General features: G+C 42.5%; 1 protein-coding gene across 2 annotated transcripts in view; it reads right to left on the reverse strand.

The window, feature by feature from the left end:
- The window catches only part of NUFIP1 (nuclear FMR1 interacting protein 1), a 58,304-nt gene that overhangs the window by 7,694 nt on the left and 35,215 nt on the right, over positions 1–15,395 (reverse strand). For both annotated transcript variants that reach the window (XM_069068706.1, XM_069068705.1), the window contains 2 exons: positions 6,936–7,052; positions 1,727–1,959 (listed from right to left, as the gene is read on the reverse strand). In XM_069068706.1, coding sequence (XP_068924807.1) covers positions 1,727–1,959; positions 6,936–7,052 — 350 coding nt within the window. The remainder of the gene's footprint in view (positions 1–1,726; positions 1,960–6,935; positions 7,053–15,395) is intronic.

Consider the following 15,395-nt stretch of genomic DNA (forward strand, 5'->3'; position numbering starts at 1 on the left):
CCCTGCCTTCCCCCCTCCAAAAAGCAAAAAAAAACAAACAAACAAACAAAAAAACAAACAAACAACTCATCCCTCTAAATCCATTAATGTTTAGGGAAAAAAAAACAAACCTAAACTCTTTTTAGGATGGAAGTAGAATGTAGAATCCCTCCCCCTCCTACCAAATTACCCCAGGCAGGCTGTGAGGGCTCTACCCCAGGTTCTGGGAACTCTGCGCACTGATCTGGGTCTACAAACTTGGAAGAAGGAAGGGAGCTAGAAAAATGAGAAAATGATGGGGAGGGGGAAAAGAAAAAAATCAAGAAATCAGTCCTCTCTGAAGAGGGCAATTAAAAATCCAAATACAGAAATAGAATGAAGATGGGTGTTTACCTTTGTAGACCTCTGAAAAACTAGAGAGAAACCCACTTTCAGAAAACTGGCACCATCACTGATATTAACCTGGAATTGTCACTGGAGAGGTGGATAATCCCTGGGATTCAAGCACCAAGTGCCTCCAGAAGGCAGATGAGCTACCATTTTGCAAAGGAGGGGCAAGGGCTCTATCAGATCTCATTTCTGATGCTAAATAAAAACTGGAAGACGATGTAATGGTCTTTTAATGGCAAAAAACCAGGGATTTAACTTTGTTCCCCAGGAGTTTTACACTTCAGTGTTTAAAATGATAAAGTAGTCTAATGTACAGGGTATTTTTGTTCTACTTTCATACAAGCCAAACTACATCCAGCTATGTGTTAACTGCACATGGTGGTCAGGGACATTCTAGCATTGGTAAGAGGTTACTTGCCAAAAGAAACACAGATTTTTCATACACCATCAAACGAAGGAAGTCAAGGAAGAAAAGTAACTATAGAGCACTTCTTATCTAACAAGATCTGTGCTGATGGAATGTACAAATATTATCTCACCCGACCCTCAAAACATCCCTGGGAGGCAGATGCTTTAATATTTATGATTATCCCCATTTTATAGAAGAGGAAATGGAAGAAGAGAGAGGTTAAAAGCAACTTGCCCAAAGTCACACAGCTCTTATGTGTCTGAGGTCAGATTTGAACTCAGGTCTTCCTGACTCCAGGCCCACTGCTCCATCCACTGTATTACTAGTCGCCCCAAAGGGCAGTTTTCAGCTTTACAGAAAAGACCTGGAAACGCCTCTTGTCCTCCTCAAGTTGGGGAGACTTTGTTCTTTCTAATCAATAGGTAGACAGTTTTTGTTGAACCAAAGGAGGCATTCCTTTTCTCCAATTTCTGAAGAATGTGACTTTATGAACGCTTTGATGCCAAGCAAGAGACTGTTCACCAACAACAGATATGGCCAGGACAGGGCACCCAGACAGAGGACGTGCAGAAAGGACCCAGGGCTAGGATACATCTGAAAATGGCCTTCAAAGAAGACAAGTTATAACGGCCAAGGGGTCTTTTAGTGATTTTCTTTCTGTAGCATAGCTGTGGCTTTGTGGTGGTGGTTACCGGCATGTGGTAATGACCACTCTTCTATCTCACATCTCTTTAAGAATATGTGTCTTCTTTTTAACTGTATGATTGCCTCAGTGAATCTCAAATATTAAAAAATCAATCTCAATTTATGTTTCCCTTCCACTTTGTCAAGTCTAAACTCTCATGTTGCTGTCAGGCTTAGTTTAACTCTGATTATTTATTGACCATTAAAAAAAAAAAAAGCCAAGCCTCCCATCCTTATGGCAGACCATGAAGAGAAATCACTTACCATCTCTAGGAGGTGTGGACGTCTTCTCTGTGGTTCAGATACTGGCTTCTTTCCATAGAGGTTTCTCCTATACCTACAATTTTTTCTCATCCAATTTTTCCTTAAGTTCTTAGTCTTAGCCACAGGAACGTTTCTTTCCTTTTCCCTGATATCCTGACTTTGATTCTGGGGGACCTCACTGAGGATGACCTGGTTTTCTGTTGGAGATTCTGCTTCTATCTTGATGGGAGTTTCTAAAACAAACAGAGTAAAACAAAATTGCAGAAATTTCAATGACATAAAAAAAGGGTAAGTTCTAGGCTCAACGTAATAAGAATTTCTTATTAATTTCAAAAGACAATTGCTGTACGTGAATTTTACAAGGCTCTTAAAACTGTTTTACAATTAAGTTCTGTGATGGATGAATGGATGGAAGGAAAGAAGGAAACAAGCATTTATTATGAAGCACCTACTACACTTCGCAATTATCTCATTTAACCCTCACAACAACCCTAGGGGGTATTATTCCCTTTTACAGTTAAATGACTTACCCAGGGTCATGAAGCTAGTATCTGAGGCCATATTTAAAGTCAGGTCTTCCTGGCTCCAGGACCAGCACGCTATTATCAACTATGCCATTTGTGATACAAAAAGTCATCAAAAGCTAACCCTGAGCTTTGTGGCCCACAGCAGACCTTCTGCCAAGTTCTTTCCAATCTCTCTGGTATTATGCTTCTCCCTCACAGAGGGACATGTGAGTCCCATCACAGATCTGACATCCTTTTCTCTCTCCCAAAGTTGCAGATGATGGGCCTTTTGCCCAACATTATTCACTGGCTGGTCCCTTCTGTTCCATACAAAGTCCCAACCAAACAAGTGGGCAGCACTTACAAGCAGGACCGACACTCTATCTCTCTGCTCCTGGCATTCTCTCTGGCTGTCCCTCAGGCCTGGAGCCCTCTGCACTCTGACCACTGATCTTCCTGGCTCCCTTAAATCCTAACTAAAATCCCATCTTCTATAGAAAGTCCTCCCCAACCCTTAATTCCAGCACCTTCCCCCTGCTAATTATTTCCTATTTATCCTGCATAAAGCTTGCTTTATATATATTTATTTGCTTATTATCTCCTCCATTAGACTATAAGCACTCTGAAGGCAGGAACTGTCTTTTGCTTCTTTCTGTATCCCAACCCCTTAGCACAATCCCCAGCACCCGAAAGGTACTTAATAAATGTTTAATGATTGATTATATCAATCTAATTTCTGCAATATTTCCAGTCTCTTCCAAAAACTGTGCAGAAAACAGAGCGAGAACACATGTGGAAGGCACTGACAGTCCCACAGTGAACTCAGTTCTCCTTTTCTATATGGAAGGGATCTGGCTAGCATTGACATTGGTGGCCCAAAGAGAAGGTGGTCCTCTCCTCCTCTTCCATCTCTGCAGCCAACCCAGCTGGCAGTGTACCTGGAAACAGCTGGGAACCAGTTTTCTGAATACAGATCCTGACGTGCTACCTGGTGTTACACTTAGCCTATGACATGGGTTTTCACTATTCTCACAGGCCTCACAGAAGCCTTCCACTTAGGGATGGAGACAGTACAGGGATTGTTTTCTGGTACAGGCACGTTAGCCTCACAACTTCTCTAGTGCTGATACTTTGTGATTCACTATGCTAGGAAGGTAAATAAGATGAGGAAAACGTACAGAAGGACAGAAGGTGAGCTCCAAAGTGGTTTGTGACAATTACAAATAGAGGGTTGGGGGGGAAGAATGTCAGCCACCAAAGAACTGGGTCCCAAAGTGCTTCCTATCACTCCCTCCCACTTCAAACACTGGTCCCATTATTCTAAACCAGATGCATAGAGGACAGATCAAAGCTTACTGCTGCAGAGAATTAAAATACACAACACTATTAGTATCTTGGGCACCCTCTTGATTTCTGCACCATCTCCTAATTTAGGGCCATCTTCCTATCTGCCCTTCACTGTTCCATCCCAATTTTAATTCTAGCTCCATGAGGCTCCTTCTTACCTTACTAAAAATTCTTTTGTTTATGCTTTTGAATAGTAATGGCCTCAAAATGGCAACTTTGAATGCAAAGATACTAAAGACTGCGCACAAGAGACAAGAAAGCACCCTATTAATAATAGCACCTGTTTTTACAGGGTTCAGTAAACCTGGGGACAGCTTCTTTAATATCACCTGTCACAAACAGACCTGATAAGGAAGAAATCCAAGATATTATGTTTAAAGAATCATTTCACCATTAGGTATACTGGATACAAGAGTAACAAAGTCTTTGTTCTTTGTGAAGGGAACAAGGAAGCTAATCATCTAAGGAATCTTCTATTAGATTAAAAACAGAATGGTCAAATTTCAACTCAACTGGTTGAAAATAACACAATTTTGCATGCTTGTAACACAATGAATATCATTTTTCCCTTTTTCTTTTGTTTAACCAGACCTACACTTTCACCCATATACAGAACTTCCTCTGCCAATGTGGATGGACACCTTCTCTGCAACTTGGACAGATGGCTAAGACAGGAGTCTTAGATAGGTGGTGGAGACCCTAAGAAATTAAGTGAATTGTGCAAGGTAACAAAGCCAGTAGGCATCCGGGGGTCGGATGTGATCCTGGGTCTTCCTGATTTCAAAGCCAGCTCTCTGTCCACTTGGTTGCTTCTCTAAATGTCTTCTTTCACAATGGAAGACTCTCTCCTAATCATCGCCATGTCCCAAAATACCTTGGCAAAAGAGGTTTTAGCCTACTCAACTCTCAGAATATTGTCAGCTTCCTAAAGGGATTTTGCCAAAGACCATTCTCAATAGTGTCTCAAAGTTTTCATCAACCTATCCAACTCCATTCTGACCCTCTTCTCATGCTGTAAACCTGTACCTTCAGACTCTTAAACTCTCATTCTCATCAGAGCTCCCTTCCCCTCCCCAGCCCTTTTAAATTAAATCATCTTGCCATAAGAGAAAAAACCCATGAACTCTTCCAATGGTGGAACCTGGCCTCTGCTGCTGAAGAACTCTGAATATGTATTAAAATTAACCCTAATTATTCATATAGCATTCTAACATAACTTACATCTACATGGACTACAAAACTGGGTCAGGTCAAGGGTCCATCTGGGGGAAGGGAACAAGTATTTACACAATACCTACTATGTGCCAGACAAGGTGCTAAGTGCTTTACAAATATTAACACATTTGACCTTCACAACAACCCTAGGAGGTAGGTGCTCTATTATTCTCATTTAACAGCTGAGGAAACTGAGGCAAATAGATCGAGTGCCTTGTCCAGGGTCACATAGTTAGGATCTCAGACAGACTTGAACTCAGAACCAGTGCTCTATCCACCATGGCACTTTTAAGAGTGGCATTACAGGAGAAGGCGTGGTTGTTACCAAGATGAAGAAGCTGAGAAAGACAAGGAGGAGGAAGAGGAGAGGGAGAAGAAGAAAAGAAAAAGATGATGCATTGAATAGGAAGGGATGATACTTAAAAGGTGAAATTAAGAGGTGAGAGAAGAATATAATGAGAGGAGATGGGGAGAGACAGAATGGGGTAAATTATCTCACATAGAGGAGGCAAGGGAAAATGGTTACAATTGAGGGGAAGAACAGGAAGGCAAAAGGGAACGGGTCAACCTTATTCTCATTGAATTTGGCTTAGGGAGGGAACAGCATACACACTAAATAGGGTATCTCACCCTACAGGAGAGTAGGGGAGAAGAGGATGAGAAGGGGGAGGGAGGATGATGGAACAGAGAACAAGCTAGGGGGGAGGGAAGTTGGAAGCATCCACTTTTGAAAAAGGAAAGGATCAAAGTAGAGAATAGAACAAGTGGGGGGTGGGATAGGACAGAGGAAAATATAGTCAGTCTTCCACAGTATATCCACTACGGAAATGTTTTGCGTAGTTATTCACGGTACAACCTATACTGAATTGCTTATCTTCCCAGTGAAGGTAGGTAACAAGGGAGGAAGGGAAAGAATCTGGAATCCAAAGTTTTAAAATCAAATGCTTTAAAAAATATATATACATATTATTATTAATATTTTACATGTAACTGGGAAATGAGATATACAGGCACTGGGGCATAGAGATCCACCGTGACCTACTGGAAAGTCGAAGGCAGAATGGGGGAAGATATGGGAGAGAAAGATTGGGGGAAGGGATATTCAGTGGGAATGCTGTTTTGGGGTGGTGGGTAGGGAAAACTGGGGAGAAAATTTGTAACTCAAAATCTTGTGGAAATGAATGATGTAAGCTAAAAAATAAAAAAAAGAGGAAAAAAAGAAATGTAAAAAAGAAAAAGATGATGCTGACAACAGTATTACAAAGACAAGGTGTCCCAAAAGTATTAATGCAGTTATAAGGTTAATTTATTAAAAACTGCACTAAGACTTTTCGGACACCCTGAAGTCATCTGGTATAGAAGTAGCACTTAACGGTTTTTTGAAAGACTTTCACATACATTATTTCAGGCCACTCTTCATGATCTCATCCCCAAAGGCTAAGAATTATGCTTCACATCCCTGACTTTTCTAGAATGACTCACTTCTAAATAAAAGATCACTCCCATTTCTGAGGGCATATGCTTTGCTGAAAATGAATGAAGGAGAGCCAAGTTTGCTTTAGTGGTTTCCACCACTCAAGCCTGCCAACCTTTGTAGGCCAGCACCCAACATGAAGAATTTCTCTCCACCCATGAGAGGCGCTGTGCATTTTAATGGGCCCTTCAGGCTGGCTCCTTGGTCCTGCATACCTTTCCAAGGAGGGCTGGAAAGGGAGTAGAGAAAATAAATTACTCTTTGCTACACTGTTTAGCATGCCCTTCATTCTTTTTAGCCCCTATCATTTTTATGTCTTCTACTCTCTTATCTTTTTTCTGTCTGGTCTTTATCTAATATACACATCAGGCATCTAATGTGTTTATATCTGCACACAGAGATATAAATATAAGCTCAGGCTCAGCTCCTTGAATTCATCTCACTTTCTTCCTCCCAACCTGTTCCCATAATCCCCCAGGCTTTCTCTCTTGCCCATGTTTAACTTTATCTCTCACGCTAAATTAAAATGGAACTTGAAAGTCAAAATAAAGGATGTGCAGCCTGGATGTGCAGTACAATATGAAAAGGATTTAATAGGCGAATTTCATGCTAGAGGTTATATTGCAGGCAAAAAAAAAAAATGATGCAATTAAGTGCAACTACTCACCCTCTGGCTCACTCTCTGACCCTGACATGCTCCCGTAGTTAGTCATCAGTAAGCCCAGGGCTGATGTGACTTCCTTGGGGATGACAACGGTTTCTGGCTTCTCCTCCTTATCAGACTCTGGAAGAGAGAGAACATGATCTGAGCTCCTTGTCTAGATTCCCATCAGACGGCTGGGACCCAGTCTCAATGAGTACTGTGTGGGGTGCACCATCAAAAATGATTTTTAATCTAACCCAGCAGTTAGTGGAAGGTGATCCTGTTCTTGGCCTCTCTAAAGGACAAACTTCCAAAGAGGTAGCAAATCTCTCTTTAGCTTATGCCCTTTACTAAATGGAAGGAACAGAAAGGCACATGGATGCCACACACAGCTCAGGTATACCTCATATACTGAGGATGCTAGCTCTGCCTTCTCCAAATAGACTTAATTATAGGCTCTGCTATTAATTACAGGTCACATAAACGATACAAGAAATGTGTTTAATCTTATCAGTACAGGTCTTCCTCCAAGCCCTCAAACAAAAACAAAACAAAAGCACAATTCTAATCACGTATGCAGAAGTATTTCCATTTTAAAATTAAAAGATTTGTTTAAAAGAAACCATAACATTTAAACAATGCTATAGAGTACAATCTTAGCTAAGGAATTATGATGAAATGAAGACATTCTGAGCTTTCCACATGCTAAAGACTCTAAGCAAAAAAGCAAAACTATTTCAGGGGGAAAGAACTAAATATGAGAATTCAGTTAATATTAAAGCCTATGTCAAAAGGTGAAGCACCTGCATTGGGTCAAACAGAAGGCCTCCATGCTGGCCTGGGTCAATAATGTCTATTTTACTTGGTCACCCTGAAAACATACTATTACATTTATTCTGGATGACCAGCAAAAAAATGAAGGCTGACCAAAGGCTTAAGCATAATCACTCACTTGTCTAAGATGGTGCCAACCCAATCCACAAGAGACAGCACATATACTTCAAGAGGGAGCCGCTAATGGGAAAACCCCAATACATCAAGGAGTAAAAGGTTTCCATGACATGCATCCTAATCACTGCTTTCTCTTGGATGGAAAAATGCAGGAGCCTTTGTCATGTGCAACTGTTTCCTCTAGTATTTACACTAAATACAATTTGTTCTCTTAATTCACTGAAGGGAAGTAAAAAGAAGAATCTGCAGTTTGGAACATTAAAGTGATTCCACAGCTATGATATTTATGTAGACGATTCCAGGGAAAATAATCACAAGCAGAGCTGAGATCTCCGATAGGAGAGAAACAAGGAAAGGCCAAGCAGCAGAACTATCATTCTGATTCAAGACAGTGTTAGGGGAGAGGGTCCTTATATTGACGGTGTTTTAACTTCCCCATCCTCTCGTCCAATTCATTTGCACTTGTCAGGAAGGCCATCACAGGTCACACTTTTCCCCCCTGTTACAGAGTTTGTTTTATTTTAAAAGTATATTTAAAGGGAAATAGTCATGGCATAGTGGATCAAGAGCTGGACTCTGGCCCTAGGAAGACTTAGGTTCCAAAGGTCTGTGTCTGATGCATACTGGCTGTGTGATCCTGGGAAGGTCACCTGAAGACCACAAGCAGCAGATGGGTTTTCTCATCTGTGAATTCCCAATATCAACGAATTTACAGACTAGTCCCTATTCCTACATTTGAAAATTATCACCAGTAGTCCATCCACATGTTTTTTGCTTTTTAATATTCTGATAACTCTCTCAATATAATTGGTTTCTTTTATAATCCTATGTATTTTATTTTATGCATTTTAAAACACCATTCTGACATGGGGGTTCCATAGGCATAAAGCAGACTGACTGCCAAAGGGGTCCACAACCCCAAAGAGGTTAAAAACTCCCAGTATAAACAATAATAATGAAGATGCCCAGTCACAGGAAACATCTTGAAAAATATTATCTCCCTTTCAGCACAGTTCCAAGAAGGGTCCATCTAATCAGAGCCACAGTTGCTCTATGAAGAATCCGCTGGACCTCCCCCCCGCCCCAAAACCATAGGCATTTCGAGCAGAGTCAATAGTGAGCCTAGTCATAGCGGAGAACAGGCTACATCCCACGCACAAGAATTTTCTGGTTCAGGTGCCTAAGCCAGAGTCAAAATTACTTTTCCTACGCCACTTCCCAAGGTAAGGATAGGAAGGTAGAAGCTGTTTTTTAGTTCACTTGTATCCTACTGTAAGCTCTAGAAGAGTCAAATTGGATGGCTCAAGTTTCTATACATAACTATTTATCAGGACAAGTTTAAGAACATTTTTAAAATGCAAAACAATCTTCACTCATTTTTTAATCAACACCATTAAAACAAGACCTTAAATCTCATTTTAAAAATACTAGGTGAGAAAGTAAAATTATAGAAATGATGGCTGCAAAAATATCAGGGCAATTAATTTACGCTCTCGCTAGTTCAAAAATCTTGATTTTTACAATTCTATGTGGGGTAAAAAAGAAAATACATGCACAAAAATGCCATACCCAATTGTATTCTCACTTCTTTGAAACACAAAATATAACTGAAAAAGAGGAGAGAAGGAGAAGGGAATAAGCATTTCTATAGCACTTGCTATGTGCTAAGTGCTTCTTACAAATAGTATCTAATTCGATCTCACATTACTAAATGCATCTGTTTTTAATTTTTGAATACTGGTAGCAAAAATTTCCTATCCTTCCTGCTGGATTTCAATTTTTTTTTTCTATTTTTCTATTTACGACTGAGTTCTGGGAGATAACTACAGCTACTTTCAAAGCTGTTTCCAGAAGGTAACTCAGAAAATACATCCAGTTAGTCATCCAACATCTATGTATTGAGGACCTACTACTATACATGTGCAGAGTGCTGTGGGGGGTACAAAAAAATAAGGCACCACCTCTGCTTCCTGGGAAGTTACAGTCTGCTAGAGATATGCCATATAAATAAATAATATGGTAGAGTTGCCAAGTGCTATGGTATCTGAGAAAGAGAGGGAAAAGGAAGAGAAGGGGGAGGGAGAGACAAGAACAGACAGAGACAGACAGAGAGGGAAGAGAAGAGAGAAGGGTGGGGAGAAAGAGATTACTCTGACTTTGGGGAGGGGGTGTAGAGGGAAGACAGCAGTAGGGAAAGTTTCATGAAGTGGAAGGGACTTCCAGTCAAGACGGTGATGTAAAAGGTGATAAGTCAAGTCCAGCTTCCTGAAGAAATTTCCCAGAAATGACAGCAAAGGTCGTCAAAGGAAAAAATGATCAATAAAAAATGACGGGGAAGACCAATGAGATCCTCCACCCAGGCTAGGGCCACACAAAAAGGTAACTAGAAGATTGAGGGGACTCTGAGGGTGCCATGCCCAGAGGGCCTGAAGCCAGACCAATCTCAGGTACGTGATGGCTGCATCCAGAGGAGGAGAGACTGAGAGGAGGCACAGATTCTTAGGGGACTCCAGGAAGCCAGAATCCAGCATATTCTCTGACGTACCAATGTGGTCTGTGAGGGTCAAGGGCGTCGTGCAAATTAGGTTACTGGGAAATGGAGGCAGAAGCCAGGGATTCAGGCAGAGCGCAGAGCCTGATCTAAGCTCTGGCTGGCTCACCAACCTTAGACAGTGAGCAAGAAAGAAAACTGAGTAATTGTAAGTCATCCAATCTGACCAGCTGGCAGAGATACCATATGCAGGAATATAAAAATACAACTCTATGAAAGGGATCAAAAAATGGTAAATTACACTCCCCAAATGACAAGTTTGGGAAATCCATATTACAAGAATTTAACACAATTTGGTGTTCCAAAGGGCTTTCCATTTGAAATAGCATTTTTTTCACAATCTCAAATAGTTGCTATGTGATACATGACATGCCTCCTATCAACAGTACTTAGGTGGGAGGACAAAACAACAGTAACAACAATAATCCAATGCGGTTTAGTGCTTACTTCAAAGGACACACGATTCCATCAGTGTAAACGTTATCTCCACCAGTGCAGATTGCAAGCCCTCTTGTCTCAGTGGCTAAGTCCAAAAACAAATGAAAACTCCATCATGTGACTGACGGCCAGCCTCCTGGTGATGACCCTCTCTGAACTTAACTGGGCTGGGTCTCAGAAGACAGACAGTGTGCTGCTGGGCTTGTACCCAAAGCCTAGAAAGTTGGGTAGAGTTTCCAGAGTTTATACTCCTCTGAAGCAGCCTTTGAGACCTCAGGAATCATTTCTGTATCAAAACGAAGCAGGATTTTTGTGGAATATGGTCTAGTCTAGGTCTCGGCTCAACAAATTTGCTTAGGATATGAGAAATAGGTCAAAAGTTTAGGGAACAGGTGGATTTTTCATCTCTCAAGGAAAAACAAAAGGGAGAAAGAAAAGGGCAACAGAGTGTGCTGGTTCCGAGCCCCAGATCAAGACTCATTTTTGGAGCGCCATGGGTCTAGTACAAAGGTGCCAAACTTGGCGTCAGCAAAAATCCAGAGGGTGGCTGGACACAATGAAAATATAACTGGGAAATGTTTAACAAAATAAATAAAAATACAGTGCAACATAGATAATGCTAACTTATGGTTTTCTAAGTCAACATGTTGCCTTCCTAGTTGAAATTTTGACACCGCTAGCCTAAAAAGCTTCTCTCAGGCTTCTACAGAAAGGTTCAAAATGGGAGATGACTATAGACGACTATAGCCAGAGTGCAGTCTCTGCACTGTACATGAGGAGACTGGGTTTGCCTCCAAACCGTGCTGTGCCCCATCCATCCCTCTGGCCCTCCATGCATCTAGGGAGCAGAGTCCACACTCAGTTCAGAGAAGCTTCCAGAGAGGCTTCCCCCAGGCTGCCCAATTTGAGGCCATCTGTTCATAGCTTTCTTCATCTCTTTTCAACTCGTTGTGATTCTAAAATGTGAATGTGCACGAGCAGAAATAAAGAAATTCACTTCAGAGTGAGAGCTGGCCAACAACATCACATACCATAATGAAAAATGCTAAGCACTCCATTAGCAAAGAGATTTTGTCAGGCTCTGATCCGAGGGCAGCAAATTCTTTAAAGCATCTGTATGCTGGTCCAAGCTTTGGGGATCAGTGTCCTTCTTAAAATCTGAGTAAAATTCTCAGTCAGGCCAATCAGAAAAGAGACCACGATGGGCAAGATTATTAGGAGATTTTCATCCTGAGTGACTTAACTCTACTGTGGTCTGACAGCACTGGACAAAGCTAGCCTGATGTTGCTGCCATCGATGGTAACTGGAACACTAAACACTACAATCAAATGGCCTATCACCATCTCTCTTGCTCCTGGACAAAGGTATAAAAAGAACTGGAACAATGAAAAGTCAAGAACAGAAAGTCTCTTGGGAATATGAAATTTTGGCAAGGCAAGGATCCCCTTTTCCTCTGTCCACACACTCCAGTGAAGGGTTTGTGTCCCTTTCCCACTCCTCAATAAGTCTATATTGCAAAGAACCAAATAATATGGATTAGGTCATAGAACCACAGAATTGGAAAGAACCTTAAAAGCTGTCCAGTTCAGCCCTGACCTCACAGGCTCTACAAATAGCCGTGCAGCTTCAGCTGACTGTCCTACAGTCAATCCTACCATTATGGAGAATTTTCTACTTCACAAAGAAGTTCAGTCCCGTTTTGCAGACAGTTCCACTTGTTGGGAAGCTCTTCCTAAAGCTGAGTTTGAAATGTGCCCTCCCAGTCACTTCTGTCCCCTGGACTCTAATTCTGCCCTCTGGAGCTAAGCAGAACCACTTGAATCCTGCAGCCTTTCAAAGATCTGGGCTGCTGCCTAGATCTGTCAGCAATCTCCTGGAACCCACCAAGGTGCCCTGATTGAGATTCAGCTCACCTTTCAGAGAATGATTTTCTCGGATTTAGAAGAGCAGGGCCCCCAGGGATTAGAATCCAGTCCAAAGCCCTCATTTTACAGGTGAGTAAACAAAGGCAGCTAGTATGTTTCCCTTAAACCTTCTCTTCTCCAGGCAAATTATCCCTAACTTGGTCAACCAAACCAGCAGGAATGGTTTTGCTTCTCCTCACTACCCTGATGGGCACCTTTTGTTTGTCCACATCGCTCTTAAAATGTAGCACCTGTAAATGAGTGCATGTGTCCACCTAGGGCAGAGTACAGGGGCATGGTCACCATTCCTGTGCCAGACAGTATGCTTTCACTGATTAGCCGTTGACCTGTCCAGTCTTATCCCACCCTATGCCTTCTCTTCACGGTCTGTCCTGTTACCAAACTGGATGACTCTCTGTCCACCAAATGGGCAGTAAGAATAATAGCAGCCCATTTATATGGCTCTTCAAAGTTTGCAAAGCACTTTTACACCCATTATCTTCTCTGATCCTTAGAACAACCCTGTGAGGTAGGTGCTATTATCATCCCCATTTTATAGAAGAGAAAACTGAGGCATATAATTAAGTTAAGCAATATGCCCAGGGTCACACAACTACTGAGTCTTTGTGAGTTCCAGGACAATGCTATGCCCCCTTCACAGACCTAGGGCTGCAAAGGACCTCCTTGGAAGCCCAGACTCCTCACTTTTATAAAGAAACTGGGTCAGAGGGGTTGTGCAGGTGGTCCCCATCAGAGGTTCCAATCCAAGAGCTGGTACCACCCTATCACACTGTCCTCTTGGGCCCCTGAGCCTTCATTCACCAGGCTCCCTATGCTCTCTCTGTCTTACTGGGCTCTCTGTGCCAGGAGGCTGTCTCAGACCCCTGGTCAGGTGAACAGGGAGCCAGGAGCAAGAACAATGGAGCCAAGCAGCCATGAGCAGGGGCTTGGAGACCCACCAGAGAACACCTCAATTCAAACCAAAATGACTTGTCTCTAACGATGATGGGAGGGGCAGAAATTCCAACAGGAAAACCAAGCTCTTTTTAAGATTTTCACATCAGATCAGAGATGAAGGCATCAAAGATGCAGAGCTGTGAAGGCCCTTGGGTCAGTGAGTCCAACGGCTTCAGGAAACTGAGGTCCAGAGGTAAGGGACTTGTCCACAATGCAGCACAGTGGGGATCTGAACCCAGCTCCACTAACTACAAATTCTGAGGTCTTCCTCACTATACCACATGGGCTAGCATCACATGTTAATTAAACACGAATGAATAGTTTTGTTAGGTGGCAAAGAAGACAGAGCTGGAAAGACCTGAGTTCAAATCTTGCCTCAGATACTTTTGAGATGTATGGTGTAGGAAAACTCACTTCCTCTGAACCTCAGTTTCCTTATCTGTAAAATGGAGGCGATCCCGGGACTGTTGTGAAAATTAAATGAGGTAACACTTGCAAAGCCCTCTGCAAACCTTAAAGCCCTATCTAAATGTCAGCTGTTGCTACTATAATCGCTGTTATTAACTTTGGTCCACCAGCCATTCCACGTTTGTCAGCCGTCTCCTAGAATCCTCCCAGGGGTCCCTGAGTGACACTCACCTACCCCTGCAGAGAATGCTCTTACAGGATTTAAAGCTGGCAAGGGCAGTTAAGTAAACTCAGGGCTAGAGGCACGACCAGACCTATCCAAGGTCATTCAGGCAGTGAGCCACAGGCCTGAACCTCCAATCCTGTCTTCCTTCCACTATGTGAGGAGAAAACATACCCTCTACAGCAGGGCTTCTCAAACTGGGCTCACCAGACCTGTTCTGTAAAACAGTTTAATAAATGCATGCCTAGACAGTCATATGCTGAGAAGGGTGTCAGGGGCTGCACAGACGGCCAAGGGAGGCCAGGACACACCAACGGGTCAAGAAGGTCAGCTCTACCCCAGTGTTTCAGAGAACTGGACTAGGATACTGAGCAAGCCCAGCACCCACAGTCCTCTGACTATTCATTCAATAACCCTTAAACTCAATGGCAATCTTCAATTAAAACCAAAAAATAGCACAGTTCAGTCTATCAGCAAAACAAGCGACGGAGGAAAAGCCAGCAAGTGAACAGCTCCCAAATTCTTTCTACACTTGACTCAAAAGGCACAGCAGCTATAACCACGAGTCAGAGTTTTAGGCAGGACAGATGCAGCAGAAAGGGCATGAAACCAGGAGTCAGCAGACAGGGGTCGGCCTGGCTGTCTGAAACGACACCATGTGTAAAATGAAGGGTTGGAGAACTGCAGAATTACATCATTTATTTACTTTTACTTCTTAAACATCAACTGATACCTTACTTCTTCTCAGAACATTCAGACAAGAGGAATGCACGATGACAATTTGTGGCACCACATTCCTACCAAGACCTGCATCATTCTGCCCAGTATTTTGCATGTTCAACTCCTGGCCAGGTTCACCTAACAGCTGTGTGACTGTGGGCAGCTGACTCACCCTCTCTGGTCCTCAGGTCCCTCAACGGCAAAACAAACTACATGATCAGACTACATGACCTCTACTTCCAGACCTAGACTCATGAGCCTAAGTGTGTGAACAAGACCATCTATGGCTGATGGAGAGGAGAGGAGAGGAGGGGAGGGGAGGGGTGGGGAA

The sequence above is a fragment of the Petaurus breviceps genome, unplaced genomic scaffold (genome assembly GCF_028583685.1).
Source record: "Petaurus breviceps papuanus isolate PSGF00001 unplaced genomic scaffold, PetGlider_PUasm1.0 90769, whole genome shotgun sequence".
Taxonomy (NCBI): Eukaryota; Metazoa; Chordata; class Mammalia; order Diprotodontia; family Petauridae; genus Petaurus; species Petaurus breviceps.